This window comes from Pseudophryne corroboree, chromosome 4 (assembly GCF_028390025.1).
Source record: "Pseudophryne corroboree isolate aPseCor3 chromosome 4, aPseCor3.hap2, whole genome shotgun sequence".
Classification (NCBI taxonomy): Eukaryota; Metazoa; Chordata; class Amphibia; order Anura; family Myobatrachidae; genus Pseudophryne; species Pseudophryne corroboree.
In genome coordinates, this window is record NC_086447.1 from 13,843,452 (window position 1) to 13,866,244 (window position 22,793).

Sequence of the window (22,793 nt, forward strand, 5' to 3'; positions counted from 1 at the left end):
GTGCTGCCAGTGTGCTGAGGCCTAGAAGCATTGTTGGAATCCACTGGTTTCAAGAAACTACTGTGGGGACTTAGTAAGTAAGATACCATCCTGGCATGTAATAGTTACTGTTTTGTGTACTGTGTGTGTATTTTTACAATAAAGGGCATTTGCCACTTTACTAAACTGTTTACCTGAGTGATCTGAGAATCCGTATCCTCACAATTATTATGTGTCATTATCAGTGATTCCCCCGCTCATCCTCCTGTCTATATGTGTGTTACCCGAATACTGCACTCCACTTACACACAGTCTCCATGCTGTAATGTGCATCGTGTGTGTGTTATTATTATGTGTCATTATCAGTGATTCCCCGCTCATCCTCCTGTCTGTGTGTTACCTGGACGCTGCGCTCCACTTACACACAGGCTCCATGCTGTAATGTGCATCGTGTGTATGTTATTATTATGTGTCATTATCAGTGATTCCCCGCTCATCCTCCTGTCTGTGTGTTACCTGGACGCTGCGCTCCACTTACACACAGGCTCCATGCTGTAATGTGCATCATGTGTGTGTTATTATTATGTGTCATTATCAGTGATTCCCCCGCTCATCCTCCTGTCTATCTGTGTGTTACCCGGATGCTGCGCTCCACTTACACACAGGCTCCATGCTGTAATGTGCATTGTGTGTGTGTTATTATTATGTGTCATTATCAGTGATTCCCCCGCTCATCCTCCTGTCTATATGTGTGTTACCCGGACGCTGCGCTCCACTTACACACAGGCTCCATGCTGTAATGTGCATCATGTGTGTTATTATTATGTGTCATTATCAGTGATTCCCCCGCTCATCCTCCTGTCTATATGTGTGTTACCCGGACGCTGCGCTCCACTTACACACAGGCTCCATACTATAATGTGCATTGTGTGTGTGTTATTATTATGTGTCATTATCAGTGATTCCCATGCTCATTCTCCTGTCTATCTGTGTGTTACCCGGACTCTGCGCTCCACTTACACACAGGCTACATGCTGTAATGTGCATTGTGTGTGTTATTATTATGTGTCATTATCAGTGATTCCCCCGCTCATCCTCCTGTCTATATGTGTGTTACCCGGACGCTGCGCTCCACTTACACACAGGCTCCATACTATAATGTGCATTGTGTGTGTGTTATTATTATGTGTCATTATCAGTGATTCCCATGCTCATCCTCCTGTCTATATGTGTGTTACCCGGACGCTGCGCTCCACTTACACACAGGCTCCATACTATAATGTGCATTGTGTGTGTGTTATTATTATGTGTCATTATCAGTGATTCCCATGCTCATCCTCCTGTCTATCTGTGTGTTACCCGGACTCTGCGCTCCACTTACACACAGGCTACATGCTGTAATGTGCATTGTGTGTGTTATTATTATGTGTCATTATCAGTGATTCCCCCGCTCATCCTCCTGTCTATCTGTGTGTTACCCGGACGCTGCGCTCCACTTACACACAGGCTCCATGCTGTAATGTGCATTGTGTGTGTGTTATTATTATGTGTCATTATCAGTGATTCCTCCGCTCATCCTCCTGTCTATCTGTGTGTTACCCAGACGCTGCACTCCACTTACACACAGGCTCCATGCTGTAATGTGCATTGTGTGTGTGTTATTATTATGTGTCATTATCAGTGATTCCTCCGCTCATCCTCCTGTCTATCTGTGTGTTACCCGGACTCTGCGCTCCACTTACACACAGGCTCCATGCTGTAATGTGCATTGTGTGTGTGTTATTATTATGTGTCATTATCAGTGATTCCCCCGCTCATCCTCCTGTCTATCTGTGTGTTACCCGGACGCTGCGCTCCTCTTACACACAGGCTCCATGCTGTAATGTGCATCGTGTGTGTTATTATTATGTGTCATTATCAGTGATTCCCCCGCTCATCCTCCTGTCTATCTGTGTGTTACCCTGACGCTGCGCTCCACTTACACACAGGCTCCATGCTGTAATGTGCATCGTGTGTGTGTTATTATTATGTGTCATTATCAGTGATTCCTCCGCTCATCCTCCTGTCTATCTGTGTGTTACCCGGATGCTGCGCTCCACTTACACACAGGCTCCATGCTGTAATGTGCATCATGTGTGTGTTATTATTATGTGACATTATCAGTGATTCCCCCTCTCATCCTCCTGTCTATCTGTGTGTTACCCAGACGCTGCGCTCCACTTACACACAGGCTCCATGCTGTAATGTGCATCGTGTGTGTGTTATTATTATGTGTCATTATCAGTGATTCCCCCGCTCATCCTCCTGTCTATCTGTGTGTTACCCGGACGCTGCGCTCCACTTACACACAAGCTCCATGCTGTAATGTGCATCATGTGTGTGTTATTTTTATGTGACATTATCAGTGAGTCCCCCGCTCATCCTCCTGTCTATCTGTGTGTTACCCGGATGCTGCGCTCCACTTACACACAGGCTCCATGCTGTAATGTGCATCATGTGTGTGTTATTATTATGTGACATTATCAGTGATTCCCCCTCTCATCCTCCTGTCTATCTGTGTGTTACCCAGACGCTGCGCTCCACTTACACACAGGCTCCATGCTGTAATGTGCATCGTGTGTGTGTTATTATTATGTGTCATTATCAGTGATTCCCCCGCTCATCCTCCTGTCTATCTGTGTGTTACCCGGACGCTGCGCTCCACTTACACACAAGCTCCATGCTGTAATGTGCATCGTGTGTGTGTTATTATTATGTGTCATTATCAGTGATTCCCCCGCTCATCCACCTATCTATCTTTGTGTGACTCGGATGCTGCGCTCCACTTACACACAGGCTCCATGCTGTAATGTGCATTGTGTGTGTGTTATTATTATTTGTCATTATCAGTGATTCCCCCGCTCATCCTCCTGTCTATCTGTGTGTTACCCGGATGCTGCGCTCCACTTACACACAGGCTCCATGCTGTAATGTGCATTGTGTGTGTGTTATTATTATGTGACATTATCAGTGATTCCCCCGCTCATCCTCCTATCTATCTTTGTGTGACTCGGATGCTGCGCTCCACTTACACACAGGCTCCATGCTGTAATGTGCATTGTGTGTGTTATTATTATGTGGCATTATCAGTGATTCCCCGCTCATCCTCCTGTCTCTCTGTGTGTTACCCAGACGCTGCGCTCCACTTATACACAGGCTCCATGCTGTAATGTGCATCATGTGTGTGTTATTTTTATGTGACATTATCAGTGAGTCCCCCGCTCATCCTCCTGTCTATCTGTGTGTTACCCGGACGCTGCGCTCCACTTACACACAGGCTCCATGCTGTAATGTGCATCATGTGTGTGTTATTATTATGTGTCATTATCAGTGATTCCCCCGCTCATCCTCCTGTCTATCTGTGTGTTACCCGGACGCTGCGCTCCACTTACACACAGGCTCCATGCTGTAATGTGCATCGTGTGTGTTATTATTATGTGTCATTATCAGTGATTCCCCCGCTCATCCTCCTGTCTATCTGTGTATTACCCGGACGCTGCGCTCCACTTACACACAGGCTCCATGCTGTAATGTGCATTGTGTGTGTGTTATTATTATTATGTGGTATTATCAGTTATTCCCCTGCTTATCCTCCTGTCTATCTGTGTGTTACCCGGACGCTGCACTCCACTTACACACAGGCTCCATGCTGTAATGTGCATCGTGTGTGTGTGTTATTATTATGTGTCATTATCAGTGATTCCCCCGCTCATCCTTCTGTCTATCTGTGTGTGACCCAGATGCTGCGATCCACCTACACACAGGCTCCATTCTGTAATGTGAATTGTGTGTGTTATTATTATGTGGCATTATTAGTGATTTCCCCACTCATCCTCCTGTCTGTGTGTTACCCGGATGCTGCGATCCACTTACCCACAGGATTTCTGCATTGCTTGCGACAGAGGTAGGAGCAGCACTTCTGGTTACCATCACAGTCCCAGTCACTTCCACACTCAGGCTTGGTGTAATTAGGGTTATGTGGACATACAAATCTGGAATGGAATGGCACCTTCATGCACTCTCCTGGCTTATTACCTGGATAGAGAAATAGAAAGAAGCCTCATTACCTGGTTACCCGTATTAGTTCACTGGAGAATGTGTTACTGTATGATCAGATCTTCAGGATGGACTGTGTCCACATAAATGCAATCAATGGTGTTAAAATGTTGATGGGCAATATGTAAGCATTCTCAGAATGTCAACATGTGAAATGTCAACAATGACAGAACATTGACAATAGGCTTAGGCTGCAGGGGGAGGGTTTGACTTCTGTGAGGGGATAGAATTTGGCTGCAGAGGGGAGATTTAGGCTGCTCGGTGCCATTAGATTTAGGCTGTTGGTGAGTATAGGGTTAGGCTGCTAAGTGAGGGTATGGTAGATTAATAAGGAGGATTAGGGTTAGACTGCTCGGGGATGGTTAGGGTTAGGCAGCTGGGGAGGATTAGGGTTAGGCTGTTTGGGAAGGTGAGGCTGCTGAAGAAGGCTAGGTTAAGGCTGTATGGGGAGATTAGGGATAATATGTAGGGGGAGGTTGGGTATAGGGTGCAGGGGAGAGGGTAATGCTGCAGGGCAAAGGTTACGGTTTGGCTGTAGGGGTGATTAGAGTTAAGCTGCTGTGGAAGGCTAGGGTTGTGTTGCTGGGTAGGTTAGAGTAAGGTTGCAGGAGAAGGGTTAGGCTGTAAAGTAAATATTGGCATACGACAGTGCTACACTAGCACCCATCGCACAACCGTGACATTGCATGCAATGGGTGCTAGAGTAGCACATTCTTCTATACAAGGTTTATAGATGACCTGTTAATTTTTTGGCAAGGCTCAAGGGAATCATTTGTTGCTCTTATGGATTTCCATAATGATTTAGACCATCTGGTAAAATTTACCTTGACTATAAAGTAAAAGCAAGGTTAATTTCCTAGATGTTAAAATAACAAAAGTGGAGGTTTATTGACTACATCACTTTACACTAAGCTTACAGATCACAACAATTTGTTGCATAAAAGTAGTTTTCATCCAGAACCATTAAAGCGCGGTTTACTGTATTCTCAACTACTGCGTATTAAAAGAATCACTTCTGATCCATTGACAGCTGATGAACAAATGAATAGTATGACAGCTAAATTCCAGGAGAGAGGGTATCGCCTAGAGCAGAGGTTCTCAAACTCGGTCCTCAGGACCACACACAGTGCATGTTTTGCAGGTCTCCTCACAGAATAACAAGTGAAATAATTAGCTCCACCTGTAGACCTTTTAAAATGTGTCAGTGAGTAATTAATACACCTGTGCACCTGCCGGGCTACTTGCAAAACATGCACTGTGTGGGGTCCTGAGGACCGAGTTTGAGAACCTGTGCACTAGAGCTTCTCAAACAATCCAAGGAGCGTGTGCTCAATTTGGATAGAAATGCATTGTTACAGACACAAAAAGCCAGGGATACTAAAACCATCTTGCCCTGGGTTCAAAAATGTAATTACCATAGTCATCACATCAACAAGTATTCTAAAGAGTTATGGCCGATGGTCTAAAGTGATGAAAACCTTAAAATGAACGGAACACATCTAATGAATTGGTACACACGTCGGAATATTTGTGACATTTTAGTTAAAACAGATGTGAGGTCAGTACAGACACCACAAGTGTATAATTTCCTATGTAAAAAACTGGGAAATATTAAATGTCAGTGTACTACTTGTCAGTTCTTATACCAGGTGACACCTCTCTTCATCCATTATCTGGTAAAAAGTATAAAATCCGTCATCAACTTACCTGTAATTCAAAATTCGTAGTCTACAAAATAATACGCCCTTGCGGCAAATGTTATATTAATAAAACAGAGAGATCGTTTAAGGAGCACATGGCGGCTCACCGTAATTCGATTAGATTAGCTATTGAGAAAGGTGATAGCGAACAACCTGTCACTAGACATTTTTGCCAAGCAGCCCATCCCCTTTCTTTACTACGGTACAGGATGATAGACCATGTGCCCCCCCACCCCCCCCCCGATTAAGAGGGGGTAACAGACCCCTTAGATTGTTACAACTTGAATCCGAATGGATTTTTAGAATGGATACATTAAGGCCGAAGGGGTTAAATGAGCATCTTGGACTATATATCATTATTGAGTATATTGGTCTGACTCAGTGTATCTATGTAGTACCTATGTCAAATACAGCGATGATTCTGTTTATATGTCACTATGGAGATTGAGGAGGTGATGTCATTCCGAACCCGCCCTGGTGGCCTGTGATGACGTCACGTATGACGTGTTGCCGGATGGGTGGGCAGTCCCGATCCTGGCATTTGGCGCCTACTGAGGTTTTCATGTATATAGGTGAGTTTGGTTTGTATGTGTAATGTCTGATGAAAGTGGCGCAATACAAATAAACAGGCACTGAAACGTTATTTGTACCTGCCGCCGTAGCTGTGAATTATTTTGTGTCTGGGAGTGCCGCACCTGAGTACCTCTTTATTGCATGTATCGTGAAGGCACCCGGATCGGTAACTGCAGTACGGTGAGAGCTGGACCACACGTGAAAAAAAGGATATATATATATATATATATATATATATATATATATATATATGTTGTGCCTAAGGATGGCCTGACCCCTATGCCTGCCTCTGAAGCTTGGTGCTCGTTACTGCATAAATGGGGGGACCTCAAACCTGTTTTTTCCCTGATTTTCCAGTACCGGACTGGGCTCGGAGGTCAAGGGCTTGTTACGCTTTTGGGTGAGCGGACCTCACACTTTTTCTTTTGTTTCCCCCCCCCGAAAAACATCCTTTAGTAAATCTGGGGATTCTATAGTTGACTAATATCACGTTTTTTCCAATATTCAAATTTTGTTAGACTTTGTTTTTGTTCATTTTATTTTACCTTTAGCAAATCTCCAATTTACTAAATTGATGTAAAATCAACCAAAAAACACAAAGTTGACCAAAATGGGGTTTTAGTGAATGTCCCCCTTAGACGTACAGTATGTGTTCCCAGACCTACCACAGCTGCTTACACAGTATCATACAAGTCTGTCGCCCTCCTAGCGCTATATAATATGACCATGAGATGTCGCCTATAGGCACAGATTCATACAGCCTCACTGCTGCATTATATTCTTTGCCATGTGTTAAGATATAGACTGCTCAGTGTATACTTATTAGGTTCTCATTATATATGTGAACTCAAGATTACATAATTGTGGTCTTCTCTAAACTAAAGAACATTAATAGTAACATAGGCTGCGTGTTAGTATAATACAGAATATATGGTGACAAACAGAAACTTTGATGGGGCAGAGGTGCTACATACACTAAAAACTAGAGATGAGCTGTTTCCAAATATTTCCAAGTCCCAGCTCTATATTCCCCGCCAGGCTTGGATGTGAAAAGGAGACAAAACATCAACCTCCCGGTGTTGAATGTCCCACGTGTTTTGCATTTGATAAAAGTCCCTCCCTCATGGTCTGAGCCCCATTTAAAGCAGAACGCCATAGGGAGAGGGTGTGGGAGGGCTGCAGTGTGATTAAGGGCCACTCTAACTGTGAATGAGGGCTGTGAGCTGCAGTGTCTGTGTCATCATCATCATCATCATCAATGAACTAGGTCTGTGGGCTGCAGCACTGTGACTGTGTCAGACAGTGTTATAGAAATCATCATTTTAAACTCATATTATAATATAATAAAATAAAATAAAACGTGTGTTGAGGATAGGTTCAAGGCAAGTTAAAAATATAAGTTCAATACAGGTGGCACAGAGTATAAACAAAACATGTTTATGTTCAGGGCAGTCACTGTACTTAAAAAATAACATACAGTACTGTAGGTGCCACCATTACTAATAGTACAGTGAGTCAATATGGATCAGTCAATAGAAGAGCAGAAGCAGCAACCCAGTACTAGTGCTGCGGCTGGTGCCAGTCCTGGACCTGTCTGCCTGCAGCCTTTGCCAGCCTGTATCCCCTCATTTTGACATCATGCTACCTGCCCTGTGCCTCTCTGCTCTGCTCAGGTTAGGAATGGCCACTGACCATTTGTGGTTGGAAACCATTGATGATCTATAACTAATGGTGTCTACTGGAGTTTTAAACTTTGTGACCATCACATCTCACAGTGTGCACACGTGCAGTGCGGCTTCTGCATGTGTGCACTCTTCAAAAGGCTCCACCATGCGAATGCAATCGTATCTGTGTTCCAAGCTCTATTCCTTAGCCCACTGATAGAAGAGTAAGCTGGATGGCATGCACAGAATGTAATCTGATGACCACTTTGTCTCCTATTGCTTTTGGATTAAATGTGACAGTCTCCAATCTATCTCTGTCTGCTGGCAGCTGTAGTCTGTTCTGAGCTTCCTCATTGTAGTGCAATGCCAGGCACCAGCGCCAGTAGCAGTGGCTGCTGTGTGAGTCTGCAGGCCAGGCACTCCCCAGGGGTCACACCAGGTATTGCCACCCCTGGCCGTGGTTGGCACCACTGGGTGGCACCCCCTCCACAGCTGGTGGCCATGGAGAGTGACTTCCTGGGACCTTCTAAGGCATGAAGGATGTGGAGAAACATGACTGCAAAAAGTGCAATTAGCCTTTAATCAGGAACATATAGGGCGGGATGTAATGTTGCTCTTCGTCGGCAGCTGTGCGGGATGCCAGCTGAACTTCAACATTTTTTTTAAAGGAGCAATCACTTCCAAGGCACAGTTTTGCCCTGTAAGTGATTGCCTCTTTAAAAAAATGTCCAATTTCAGGTGGAATCCCGCACGGCTGCCGACCAAGAGCAACATTACATTGCGCCCATACAATCAGTAATCAGCACTAAAGAGTCTTTCTCACTATAGCATCATACATATAGAAATATCTATATAGTATTCTCCTGCCCTGTAAAGCACACATATAGATATATTATACAGAATATTATACCTGCAGGTGTCAGTCACCTATTGTGGTGTCAGTCACAGTGTATAGATGTCATGTCGCTATTGTGTAACTCAGGCAGTTGTGTTACTTACCAGGACGTAGCTTATTCTTATCTGGTTCTGTATTTGGGGCATCCCCATTTGCTGAGATGCCGACACAGCACAGGACGAGCAGCAGGAAGGAGCCGGTTACTGGAGACATGTCTGAGTGCTGGAGATGTGTGTGACCCAGGAGACATCCCAGGTGCTTTATAGTAGCCACACAAGGAAGGAGGAAATGAGGGACAGAGAACAGAACACACTGTAATTAGTAACATTTCACAATAGTATCAACAGTAAATCCTAATTGTAGAAGGAGTTATGTAACCCAGCACCATTATGCAGATGTGTCAGCAATTCTCTGATGTCATATTGTTTAATGTCACAATAAAGAATATTTTTAGCTACTGTAACATATACGTGTTTAGCTAGAGGCGTAGTTGTCCTATTACTGAGTTGCAGCACAGACGCTCATCAGTGGCTCATAGAAAAAACTACTTGGGCTAAATTTACTAAGAATTATGTTTGATGTCCATGCCAAATCACTGGACAACAGCTTTAAAGTTAAATCATGAATTTACTTCACGTTTTTCAGTGCCTAGTTATATTCAATTGCACAACCGCCACTTTCTCTGTATAGAACCCTGTTGGATTACCACCTCTTCATTAGACTCCACTGTCAAATAGAGGTACGAAGCTGCTCTAAGGGGGTAATTCAGGCCTGATCACTAGGTTGCGTTTAAGTACAGCGGACGATCAGGTCTAAACTGCGCATGCGCATGCACCGCAATGCACAGGCGCGTCGCACGAGTACAAAGCGGATCACCGCTCAGCGATGGGTTTGTGCAAAGAATCCATTTACACAGGTGTTCGCAAGGAGATTGTCAGGAAGAGGACGTTTGTGGTGGCAACTGACCGTTTTCTGGGAGTGTTTGGAAAATCACAGGCATGTCCAGGCGTTTGCAGGGAGGGTTCCTGACATCAATTCCTAAGGGACTAATTCAGACCAGATTGCTAGCTGGCGATTTTTGCACTGCTGCAAACAGATAGTCGCCACTTACAGGGGGAGTGTGTTTTAGCTGTGCAAGTGTGTGAACGCATGTGTAGCAGAGCTGTACAAACAGATCTTGTGTAGTCTCTGTGCAACCCAGGACTTACTCAGCCTCTGCGATCACTTCAGCCTGTTCGGGACCGGAATTAACATCAGGAACACTCCCTGCAAATGCATGGACATGCCTTTTACCATCCATTAAGATTAACCGTCCCAGGGGTGCGCACAATTGCTAGTATTTGACTTTGTACAATCCATTTGGGGTGTTTGACCACCTTAGCTTTTGCTGCAGCACTATTGTTTGAAGCACTAATTTTTTTATCCTTTTTATTTCTATTTGAATATTTGTCACATTTTAAGAACTAGAACCATCATGCTGGGATATAGAGACCAAAGAAAAATACTATTGAACTCAGTATTTGAGATTAATGATAACAGATTGGATATTAATGTGGAGTTAAATGAGATTAATAGAGATGAAATAGAATTAACAGTGAAAAAAATAATATATATATGTATATATATACATTCTTCTAAATGGGAGGCCACCACACTAGAAAAGTATGTCTCAGATAAACCTATTCCAAGAGGTTTAAAAATTGACAAAAAAACAAAACCTTTTTTCCGAGAATGAAAGTGAGGAGTTTTATCTTAAATGGGAAAAAGAATTTAGAGGCATATTCTCTATCTCTAATGAATTTAATCATACAGGAAAGAAAGAATGATTTAATTAAGCTACAACATCAAGTGGAAAACTATACGAAAGTGTTGACCCCGTATAGGGAGTCAAAGGAGTATGAGAGAATGGAAAGTGGAAAAAAGGGTCATAAGGAAAGAGAAAGAGGTCATTTTAAGAAAGAAAAGAAAGAATAATAAGGATATAAAAGAAAGTGAAGAAGTTGTTTTCAAATCAAACAATGAAAATGAGGAGCCATCAGATCAAGATCAAGATGGTATAAAAGAGATATTGTGTGATTGCAATGAGGTCTCTCCACAGAGAAGAACAAAAGAATCCCAATATTATCCTAATAAGTCTCAGGAAAGTCAGGGGAATAAAATACATTATCCCCCCCCCCCCCCCCCCCCTCGAAGTAGAAAGATGTAAAAGAGTGCCAAGAAGAAGAAATTTTAGCAATGATTGGAGATCACAGAGAGATGACAGATCCGCACAAACTAGAGACTCCTTTTATGTGAAAGATGAATGTCATATGGACCAAGATAGGACAAATTATCCCATTACAACTGGATATAGATACCAATCATTCAACAATCAAGATTTTTTAGGATGGAACAGGAGGTGGTCCAGAAGATTTTAGTCTTAAAAGGACATCTAAGAAGAGAGAAAAAAGAGGAAAAGGCACGAATAAGATAATGGAGCGAGAGAAGATTAACACAGAAGAAATACAAAGTAATAAAGAGAATGACAAGTTTAAAATCTTTAATCTGAGTAAACACTCGCTTACAAGTGGGGAGACAGAAGTGCTAGAGAAGGGAGAAAAATTCGCCCCTGATAATAAGTTGAACAAATTTGAAACTTCTTTGGATATTTAAAAATCTGTTAGAAAGGTATCTTTAAATACTTTTTAACACAGAAAGGAGAGACCACTGCTGCTAGGGACACGTTTAAACAAAAGTCTACTTTTAATCCCACTTTTAATAGGGGTTGTTTTATTGAAAGTTTTAATAAAGCTGTGACCACGGATTTAGAGGACTTAACGTATAGAGATAATGGGTATCAAAATGTTAGCAAAAGAGAAAGGGATGCTATAAACAAGTTTAAGTGAGAATACAAATATTGTTATAAAACTAGCAGACAAAGGGCAGGATTGTAATTCTGGACAGCGAAAAATATGATAACGAGGTAAGAAGACAATTTAAGGACAAGGAAATGTATGTATTGTTGAAAGGTAATCCAAGTGAGAAGATTGAGAAGGAATTAAAAAACCTTTTAAATAGATATAAGTTATCGGGAATCATATCGGAAAGAGAAGAGCATTATATGCAAGAAAAGGATACGAGTCTCCCAGTGTTGTATATTTTACCAAAAATCCATAAGGACTTACAAGCCTCCCCGGGAAGACCAATATTCGCTGGGATGAACTCCATAACAGCCAAGTTGTCATATTTTATTGACTATTATCTACAGCCTGAAGTCCTGAAGATTAAATTATACATTAAAGATACAATGTACATTTAACAAAAAATATCAGAAGTTAATTGGGAAGATAATTTCACTCAGTACAGCTGATGTAAGCAGTTTATATACGTGATTGATCATATGAAAGGAATACAAGCTACTCAACACCATCTGGAAAGAGGGAGTGTGGAAGTTGAAAAAATTCCCTTTATTTTAGAAAGTATGGAGTTTATTCTAAACAGCAACGTTTTTTGGTTTAATGGCAAATTTTATCATAAAAAAAAAACAGAAAGGGAACAAGATTTGCTCATTCTTACGCCAATATTTTTATGAGCTTGTGGGAAGAACAACATATTTGGAGTAATAATACATTTTTAACCAATGGTAAAACGTGGTTCCGTTTTATTGATGATATCATTTTTATATGGGGTGCTCTGAAGAAATTTGGTACGCATGATGGAATATTACTGTTGGTGGATTTCGAATGTATCTACCTGTTTATAGAATCTTAATATTATGAATTAAAAACATACTTCACTTTTATATTCCTTTTTCCTTTGATATGTGGATGAGTGTGGACTATATAGCAAAAATAAGATCACATCACCAAAAGGAAAAGAAGACTTCCTAAACTGAGAATTTATGAGACAAGGGCATTAATCACATGATCTCCCAGAGACTACCTTTGATTTCTTTACAGTGACTGTGACTTTTACCATCCGTTAAGGTTGACCGTCAGATGGGTACACAAAATTGCAAGTTTTTTACTTTATACATCTGCGTTTTTCAAATCACTCCCAGAAAATGGTCAGTTGACACCCACAAATGCCTTCTTCCTGTCAATCTCCTTGCGAAAGCCTGTGCGAATGGATCCTTCACACAAACCCATCACTGAGTGGCGATGTAGGAGTGGGAGGAAGTAATCAGTAGACAGGAGAGGCAGTATGCATTAGCAAAGGGAGGAGGATGGGTGGGAGTGTAAAGGGAGATAAGGTCAGAGATGTAACTGGGAGAGGAGCAGTTGAAGGCTTTGTAAGTGAGTGTGAGAAGCTTGAATTGGACTCTGAAGGGGAAAGGGAGCCAGTGAAAGGCTTGTAGGAGAGGGGAGGTAGTAGTAGTTTGTTTGCTGAGGAAGATGAGCCGGGCAGCAGCATTGAGGATAGATTGGAGTGGAGAGAGGTACGTGTTAGAGATGCTAGTCAGGAGGAGATTATAGTAGTCTAGTCTGGAGATGACTAGTGAGTGAATAAGGGTTTTAGTAGTATCCTGGGTGAGAAAGGGTCTAATCCTGGAAAAAAATTTGGGATTAAAATGACAAGTTTGTGAGAGGTGCTAAATGTGTGGTATGAAGGAGAGAAAGAAGTTAAGGATTACTACAAGAAAGTGCACTTAAGGACTAGAGGGGATAGTAATGTCATCAATAGATAATACAATTGAGGGAGGTGAGGTTGTGCAGGAGGGTGGGAAGAGGATCAGCTTAGTCTTAGACATGTTAAGTTTAAAAAAGTGCTGGGACATCCAAGAAGAGATAGCAGAGACAGTTGGTGATCTGAGTGAGGAGAATGGGGGAGAGGTATGAGAAGAAAAGGTAGATTTGAGTATCATCAGCATAGCAATGATGTTGGAAGTAAAAAAAACTAGAGTTCAACTAGAGAGAAAATGAGAGGTGAACAGAACTTTGGGGGAAACCTACAGTTAATGGAAGGGGGTGGTGGACTATTGGACCTTAGATTTGTCAGCATGATGGTTATTTCAGACTTTAGTGAAGGCAGTTCAGTGGAGTGGAGTTGATAGAAGATAGACTGGAATGGGTTAAGCAGTGAATGCGAGGAAAGAAAGACAGCAAGGAGGTTGTTGACAATATGCTGAAGGCATTTGGAGGCAAAAGGGAGGAGTGAGATAGGATAGTAGTTTGAAAGGATGTTTTGATCCAGGGTAGTTTTTTTAAGAATGAGTGCATACCTGAAGGCAGAGGGGACAGTGCTTGATTCAAGGAAGAGATTGAAAAGATGGGCAAGATGAGAACATGCAGAAGGAGACTGGTAGCGGAGGAGGTGGGATGGGAAAGGATCAAATGGGGAGGTGATGATGTGGTGGGAGAAAATATGAGGGCCATGTCTTCCTCACCAGATACATGGGAGAAAGATGTCAGAGTTGGTGAGGGATGAGGGGTGGAGATGAGATTCTTGAAGTGTGACAAGCAAGGAAAAGAGCAGAACTGAAGTAAGAGCACATAAGTTTGAAATAGAGGAAGTCTGCATTAGAACGTGATTTCCACCAGTGTCGCCTGGCAGTAAGTGAGCATTTTTGAAGATATCTAGTGCATTTGGTATGCCAGGGTTGACGTGTTAATTTGCGAGGGTGCATAGTAGTTGGTAGAGTGACAGAGTCAAGAGCAGAAGTAAGGGAGGCATTTCATGGGGAAGTGGCTTATTCAGGACATGAAAGATAGAGAATAGGAGAGTAAAAGTGAATCAAACTGGTAGGATAGGAATGTGGTGTCGATAACCTCAATGTTACGCTTAGTGATGGTAGTCTTAGGAGTTAGAGATGGAGAAGCAGAGAGATAAGATAAATGAGAGCATGTGGAGGTCAGAGAGGGTAAATGGGAAGTTGGAGAAATCAGAAATATCATAACGGTGAGATCCAGTAAGCTCAAATATACTTGGAGGGGGAGGAGGTCCACTGGGAGAGACCAAGCGAAGATGTTGAGTTTAGAGGCAGGGGATTTTGTGGGGATATTGATAGGGATGTTGACATTGCCTAGGATATGTCATATTCTGAGCGACTGCTAGACCTGACCTAGGGTTTAATTCAGGGATTACACTCAGGAGCCGAGGAATGAAGCGAGGTTGTTTAATATAGTGTCTCCACATATAGTTTATGGCAAAGAATGAATAGTGATACACAATAATGCAAGACTTCTTTGTAAAAGGCAAGTAGGTCGGTTGTATACTTCTCCACAGCAATCACACAGAAGAGGGGAAGGATGAGGAGATTGGAACAGGGGGTAAAATAAATTATTAGGTAGACACTAAGTACTGGGTGAGTAGGAGGAAACCTGGACATACAGTAGTGTGGAGTAGGTAAATAGTAGAGATGAGCGGGTTCGGTTTCTTTGAATCCGAACCCGCACGAACTTCACTTTTTTTTCCACGGGTCCGAGCGACTCGGATCTTCCCGCCTTGCTCGGTTAACCCGAGCGCGCCCGAACGTCATCATGACGCTGTCGGATTCTCGCGAGGCTCGGATTCTATCGCGAGACTCGGATTCTATATAAGGAGCCGCGCGTCGCCGCCATTTTCACTCGTGCATTGAGATTGATAGGGAGAGGACGTGTCTGGCGTCCTCTCCATTAGAATAGAGATAGATAGATTAGATAGAGAGAGATTGTGCAGAGTCGCAGACAGAGTTAGTTTACCACAGTCAGTGACCAGTGCAGTTGCTAGTTAACTTTTATTTAATATAATATATCCGTTCACTTCTCTCTGCTATATCCGTTCTCTGCCTGAAAAAAAAAACGATACACAGAACAGTCAGTCACACAGTGTGACTCAGTCTGTGTGCACTCAGCTCAGCCCAGTGTGCTGCACAGTCATCAATGTATAAATTAAAAGCTTATAATTAATTGTGGGGGAGACTGGGGAGCACTGCAGGTTGTTAGCAGGAGCCAGGAGTACAATTATATTAATTAACAGTGCACACTTTTGCTGCAGGAGTGGTGACCAGTGCCTGACCACCAGTATAGTATTGTTGTATACTACTAATATCTCTTTAAATATCAACCAGTCTATATTAGCAGCAGACACAGTACAGTGCGGTAGTTCACGGCTGTGGCTACCTCTGTGTCGGCACACGGCAGGCAGTCCGTCCGACCAGAATTGTATTATTTATTATTATATACCTACCACCTAACCGTGGTTTTTTTTTCATTCTTTATACCGTCATAGTGTCATCCTAATTGTTACGAGTATACTACTATCTCTTTATCAACCAGTGTACAGTGCGGTAGTTCACGGCTGTGGCTACCTCTGTGTCGGCACACGGCAGGCAGTCCGTCCGACCAGAATTGTATTATTTATTATTATATACCTACCACCTAACCGTGGTTTTTTTTTCATTCTTTATACCGTCATAGTGTCATCCTAATTGTTACGAGTATACTACTATCTCTTTATCAACCAGTGTACAGTGCGGTAGTTCACGGCTGTGGCTACCTCTGTGTCGGCACACGGCAGGCAGTCCGTCCGACCAGAATTGTATTATTTATTATTATATACCTACCACCTAACCGTGGTTTTTTTTTCATTCTTTATACCGTCATAGTGTCATCCTAATTGTTACGAGTATACTACTATCTCTTTATCAACCAGTGTACAGTGCGGTAGTTCACGGCTGTGGCTACCTCTGTGTCGGCACACGGCAGGCAGTCCGTCCGACCAGAATTGTATTATTTATTATTATATACCTACCACCTAACCGTGGTTTTTTTTTCATTCTTTATACCGTCATAGTGTCATCCTAATTGTTACGAGTATACTACTATCTCTTTATCAACCAGTGTACAGTGCGGTAGTTCACGGCTGTGGCTACCTCTGTGTCGGCACACGGCAGGCAGTCCGTCCGACCAGAATTGTATTATTTATTATTATATACCTACCACCTAACCGTGGTTTTTTTTTCATTCTTTATACCGTCATAGTGTCATCCTAATTGTTACGAGTATACTACTATCTCTTTATCAACCAGTGTACAGTGCGGTAGTTCACGGCTGTGGCTACCTCTGTGTCGGCAGTCGGCAGGCAGTCCGTCCATCCATAATTGTATTATTATTATAATATATACCACCTAACCGTGGTTTTTTTTTCATTCTTTATACCGTCATAGTGTCATACTAGTTGTTACGAGTATACTACTATCTCTTTATCAACCAGTGTACAGTGCGGTAGTTCACGGCTGTGGCTACCTCTGTGTCGGCAGTCGGCAGGCAGTCCGTCCATCCATAATTGTATTATTATTATAATATATACCACCTAACTGTGGTTTTTTTTGCATTCTTTATACCGTCGTCATAGTGTCATACTAGTTGTTACGAGTATACTACTATCTCTTTATCAACCAGTGTACAGTGCGGTAGTTCACGGCTGTGGCTACCTCTGTGTCGGCAGTCGGCAGGCAGTCCGTCCATCCATAATTGTATTATTATTATAATATATACCACCTAACCGTGGTTTTTTTTTCATTCTTTATACCGTCGTCATAGTGTCATACTAGTTGTTACGAGTATACTACTATCTCTTTATCAACCAGTGTACAGTGCGGTAGTTCACGGCTGTGGCTACCTCTGTGTCGGCAGTCGGCAGGCAGTCCGTCCATCCATAATTGTATTATTATTATAATATATACCACCTAACCGTGGTTTTTTTTTCATTCTTTATACCGTCGTCATAGTGTCATACTAGTTGTTACGAGTATACTACTATCTCTTTATCAACCAGTGTACAGTGCGGTAGTTCACGGCTGTGGCTACCTCTGTGTCGGCAGTCGGCAGGCAGTCCGTCCATCCATAATTGTATTATTATTATAATATATACCACCTAACCGTGGTTTTTTTTTCATTCTTTATACCGTCGTCATAGTGTCATACTAGTTGTTACGAGTATACTACTATCTCTTTATCAACCAGTGTACAGTGCGGTAGTTCACGGCTGTGGCTACCTCTGTGTCGGCAGTCGGCAGGCAGTCCGTCCATCCATAATTGTATTATTATTATAATATATACCACCTAACCGTGGTTTTTTTTTCATTCTTTATACCGTCGTCATAGTGTCATACTAGTTGTTACGAGTATACTACTATCTCTTTATCAACCAGTGTACAGTGCGGTAGTTCACGGCTGTGGCTACCTCTGTGTCGGCAGTCGGCAGGCAGTCCGTCCATCCATAATTGTATTATTATTATAATATATACCACCTAACCGTGGTTTTTTTATACCACCTAACCGTGGCAGTCCGTCCATAATTGTATACTAGTATCCAATCCATCCATCTCCATTGTTTACCTGAGGTGCCTTTTAGTTCTGCCTATAAAATATGGAGAACAAAAAAGTTGAGGTTCCAAAATTAGGGAAAGATCAAGATCCACTTCCACCTCGTGCTGAAGCTGCTGCCACTAGTCATGGCCGAGACGATGAAATGCCAGCAACGTCGTCTGCCAAGGCCGATGCCCAATGTCATAGTACAGAGCATGTCAAATCCAAAACACCAAATATCAGAAAAAAAAGGACTCCAAAACCTAAAATAAAATTGTCGGAGGAGAAGCGTAAACTTGCCAATATGCCATTTACCACACGGAGTGGCAAGGAACGGCTGAGGCCCTGGCCTATGTTCATGGCTAGTGGTTCAGCTTCACATGAGGATGGAAGCACTCAGCCTCTCGCTAGAAAACTGAAAAGACTCAAGCTGGCAAAAGCACCGCAAAGAACTGTGCGTTCTATGAAATCCCAAATCCACAAGGAGAGTCCAATTGTGTCGTTTGCGATGCCTGACCTTCCCAACACTGGACGTGAAGAGCATGCGCCTTCCACTATTTGCATGCCCCCTGCAAGTGCTGGAAGGAGCACCCGCAGTCCAGTTCCTGATAGTCAGATTGAAGATGTCAGTGTTGAAGTACACCAGGATGAGGAGGATATGGGTGTTGCTGGCGCTGGGGAGGAAATTGACCAGGAGGATTCTGATGGTGAGGTGGTTTGTTTAAGTCAGGCACCCGGGGAGACACCTGTTGTCCGTGGGAGGAATATGGCCGTTGACATGCCAGGTGAAAATACCAAAAAAATCAGCTCTTCGGTGTGGAGGTATTTCACCAGAAATGCGGACAACAGGTGTCAAGCCGTGTGTTCCCTTTGTCAAGCTGTAATAAGTAGGGGTAAGGACGTTAACCACCTCGGAACATCCTCCCTTATACGTCACCTGCAGCGCATTCATAATAAGTCAGTGACAAGTTCAAAAACTTTGGGTGACAGCGGAAGCAGTCCACTGACCAGTAAATCCCTTCCTCTTGTAACCAAGCTCACGCAAACCACCCCACCAACTCCCTCAGTGTCAATTTCCTCCTTCCCCAGGAATGCCAATAGTCCTGCAGGCCATGTCACTGGCAAGTCTGACGAGTCCTCTCCTGCCTGGGATTCCTCCGATGCATCCTTGCGTGTAACGCCTACTGCTGCTGGCGCTGCTGTTGTTGCCGCTGGGAGTCGATGGTCATCCCAGAGGGGAAGTCGTAAGCCCACTTGTACTACTTCCAGTAAGCAATTGACTGTTCAACAGTCCTTTGCGAGGAAGATGAAATATCACAGCAGTCATCCTACTGCAAAGCGGATAACTGAGTCCTTGACAACTATGTTGGTGTTAGACGTGCGTCCGGTATCCGCCGTTAGTTCACAGGGAACTAGACAATTTATTGAGGCAGTGTGCCCCCGTTACCAAATACCATCTAGGTTCCACTTCTCTAGGCAGGCGATACCGAGAATGTACACGGACGTCAGAAAAAGACTCACCAGTCTCCTAAAAAATGCAGTTGTACCCAATGTCCACTTAACCACGGACATGTGGACAAGTGGAGCAGGGCAGGGTCAGGACTATATGACTGTGACAGCCCACTGGGTAGATGTATGGACTCCCGCCGCAAGAACAGCAGCGGCGGCACCAGTAGCAGCATCTCGCAAACGCCAACTCTTTCCTAGGCAGGCTACGCTTTGTATCACCGCTTTCCAGAATACGCACACAGCTGAAAACCTCTTACGGCAACTGAGGAAGATCATCGCGGAATGGCTTACCCCAATTGGACTCTCCTGTGGATTTGTGGCATCGGACAACGCCAGCAATATTGTGTGTGCATTAAATATGGGCAAATTCCAGCACGTCCCATGTTTTGCACATACCTTGAATTTGGTGGTGCAGAATTTTTTTAAAAACGACAGGGGCGTGCAAGAGATGCTGTCGGTGGCCAGAAAAATTGCGGGACACTTTCGGCGTACAGGCACCACGTACAGAAGACTGGAGCACCACCAAAAACTACTGAACCTGCCCTGCCATCATCTGAAGCAAGAAGTGGTAACGAGGTGGAATTCAACCCTCTATATGCTTCAGAGGTTGGAGGAGCAGCAAAAGGCCATTCAAGCCTATACAATTGAGCACGATATAGGAGATGGAATGCACCTGTCTCAAGTGCAGTGGAGAATGATTTCAACGTTGTGCAAGGTTCTGATGCCCTTTGAACTTGCCACACGTGAAGTCAGTTCAGACACTGCCAGCCTGAGTCAGGTCATTCCCCTCATCAGGCTTTTGCAGAAGAAGCTGGAGGCATTGAAGAAGGAGCTAACACGGAGCGATTCCGCTAGGCATGTGGGACTTGTGGATGCAGCCCTTAATTCGCTTAACAAGGATTCACGGGTGGTCAATCTGTTGAAATCAGAGCACTACATTTTGGCCACCGTGCTCGATCCTAGATTTAAAGCCTACCTTGGATCTCTCTTTCCGGCAGACACAGGTCTGCTGGGGTTGAAAGACCTGCTGGTGACAAAATTGTCAAGTCAAGCGGAACGCGACCTGTCAACATCTCCTCCTTCACATTCTCCCGCAACTGGGGGTGCGAGGAAAAGGCTCAGAATTCCGAGCCCACCCGCTGGCGGTGATGCAGGGCAGTCTGGAGCGACTGCTGATGCTGACATCTGGTCCGGACTGAAGGACCTGCCAACGATTACGGACATGTCGTCTACTGTCACTGCATATGATTCTCTCAACATTGATAGAATGGTGGAGGATTATATGAGTGACCGCATCCAAGTAGGCACGTCACACAGTCCGTACTTATACTGGCAGGAAAAAGAGGCAATTTGGAGGCCCTTGCACAAACTGGCTTTATTCTACCTAAGTTGCCCTCCCACAAGTGTGTACTCCGAAAGAGTGTTTAGTGCCGCCGCTCACCTTGTCAGCAATCGGCGTACGAGGTTACATCCAGAAAATGTGGAGAAGATGATGTTCATTAAAATGAATTATAATCAATTCCTCCGCGGAGACATTGACCAGCAGCAATTGCCTCCACAAAGTACACAGGGAGCTGAGATGGTGGATTCCAGTGGGGACGAATTGATAATCTGTGAGGAGGGGGATGTACACGGTGATATATCGGAGGGTGAAGATGAGGTGGACATCTTGCCTCTGTAGAGCCAGTTTGTGCAAGGAGAGATTAATTGCTTCTTTTTTGGGGGGGGTCCAAACCAACCCGTCATATCAGTCACAGTCGTGTGGCAGACCCTGTCACTGAAATGATGGGTTGGTTAAAGTGTGCATGTCCTGTTTTGTTTATACAACATAAGGGTGGGTGGGAGGGCCCAAGGATAATTCCATCTTGCACCTCTTTTTTCTTTTCTTTTTCTTTGCATCATGTGCTGATTGGGGAGGGTTTTTTGGAAGGGACATCCTGCGTGACACTGCAGTGCCACTCCTAGATGGGCCCGGTGTTTGTGTCGGCCACTAGGGTCGCTAATCTTACTCACACAGCTACCTCATTGCGCCTCTTTTTTTCTTTGCGTCATGTGCTGTTTGGGGAGGGTTTTTTGGAAGGGACATCCTGCGTGACACTGCAGTGCCACTCCTAGATGGGCCCGGTGTTTGTGTCGGCCACTAGGGTCGCTAATCTTACTCACACAGTCAGCTACCTCATTGCGCCTCTTTTTTTCTTTGCGTCATGTGCTGTTTGGGGAGGGTTTTTTGGAAGGGCCATCCTGCGTGACACTGCAGTGCCACTCCTAGATGGGCCCGGTGTTTGTGTCGGCCACTAGGGTCGCTAATCTTACTCACACAGCTACCTCATTGCGCCTCTTTTTTTCTTTGCGTCATGTGCTGTTTGGGGAGGGTTTTTTGGAAGGGCCATCCTGCGTGACACTGCAGTGCCACTCCTAGATGGGCCCGGTGTTTGTGTCGGCCACTAGGGTCGCTAATCTTACTCACACAGCTACCTCATTGCGCCTCTTTTTTTCTTTGCGTCATGTGCTGTTTGGGGAGGGTTTTTTGGAAGGGACATCCTGCGTGACACTGCAGTGCCACTCCTAGATGGGCCCGGTGTTTGTGTCGGCCACTAGGGTCGCTTATCTTACTCACACAGCGACCTCGGTGCAAATTTTAGGACTAAAAATAATATTGTGAGGTGTGAGGTATTCAGAATAGACTGAAAATGAGTGTAAATTATGGTTTTTGAGGTTAATAATACTTTGGGATCAAAATGACCCCCAAATTCTATGATTTAAGCTGTTTTTTAGTGTTTTTGGAAAAAAACACCCGAATCCAAAACACACCCGAATCCGACAAAAATAATTCGGTGAGGTTTTGCCAAAACGCGTTCGAACCCAAAACACGGCCGCGGAACCGAACCCAAAACCAAAACACAAAACCCGAAAAATTTCAGGCGCTCATCTCTAGTAAATAGGTGAGGGGAACTGGAAGTAGGAGTGGAGGCTGTAAGGTAATCAGAGCAGAAGAAATGCGGGTGAGAAAAGCAGTGTAAGCTCAATGGGTGTAAATTTAGTTTGAAGTGAAAATTGTAGATAGAATGGGTGCAGAAATGGATTTGGACTGTAAGAAATCGAGGAGTAT

The 22,793-nt window shown here is 43.8% G+C and overlaps 1 protein-coding gene across 2 annotated transcripts in view; it reads right to left on the reverse strand.

Annotated features, from left to right (window-relative positions):
- Positions 1 to 22,793, reverse strand: part of LOC134911063 (antileukoproteinase-like) — a 31,692-nt gene that overhangs the window by 8,326 nt on the left and 573 nt on the right. For both annotated transcript variants that reach the window (XM_063919450.1, XM_063919451.1), the window contains exons 2-3: positions 9,011 to 9,164; positions 3,892 to 4,053 (exon numbers count right to left, since the gene is read on the reverse strand). In XM_063919450.1, coding sequence (XP_063775520.1) covers positions 3,892 to 4,053; positions 9,011 to 9,164 — 316 coding nt within the window. The remainder of the gene's footprint in view (positions 1 to 3,891; positions 4,054 to 9,010; positions 9,165 to 22,793) is intronic.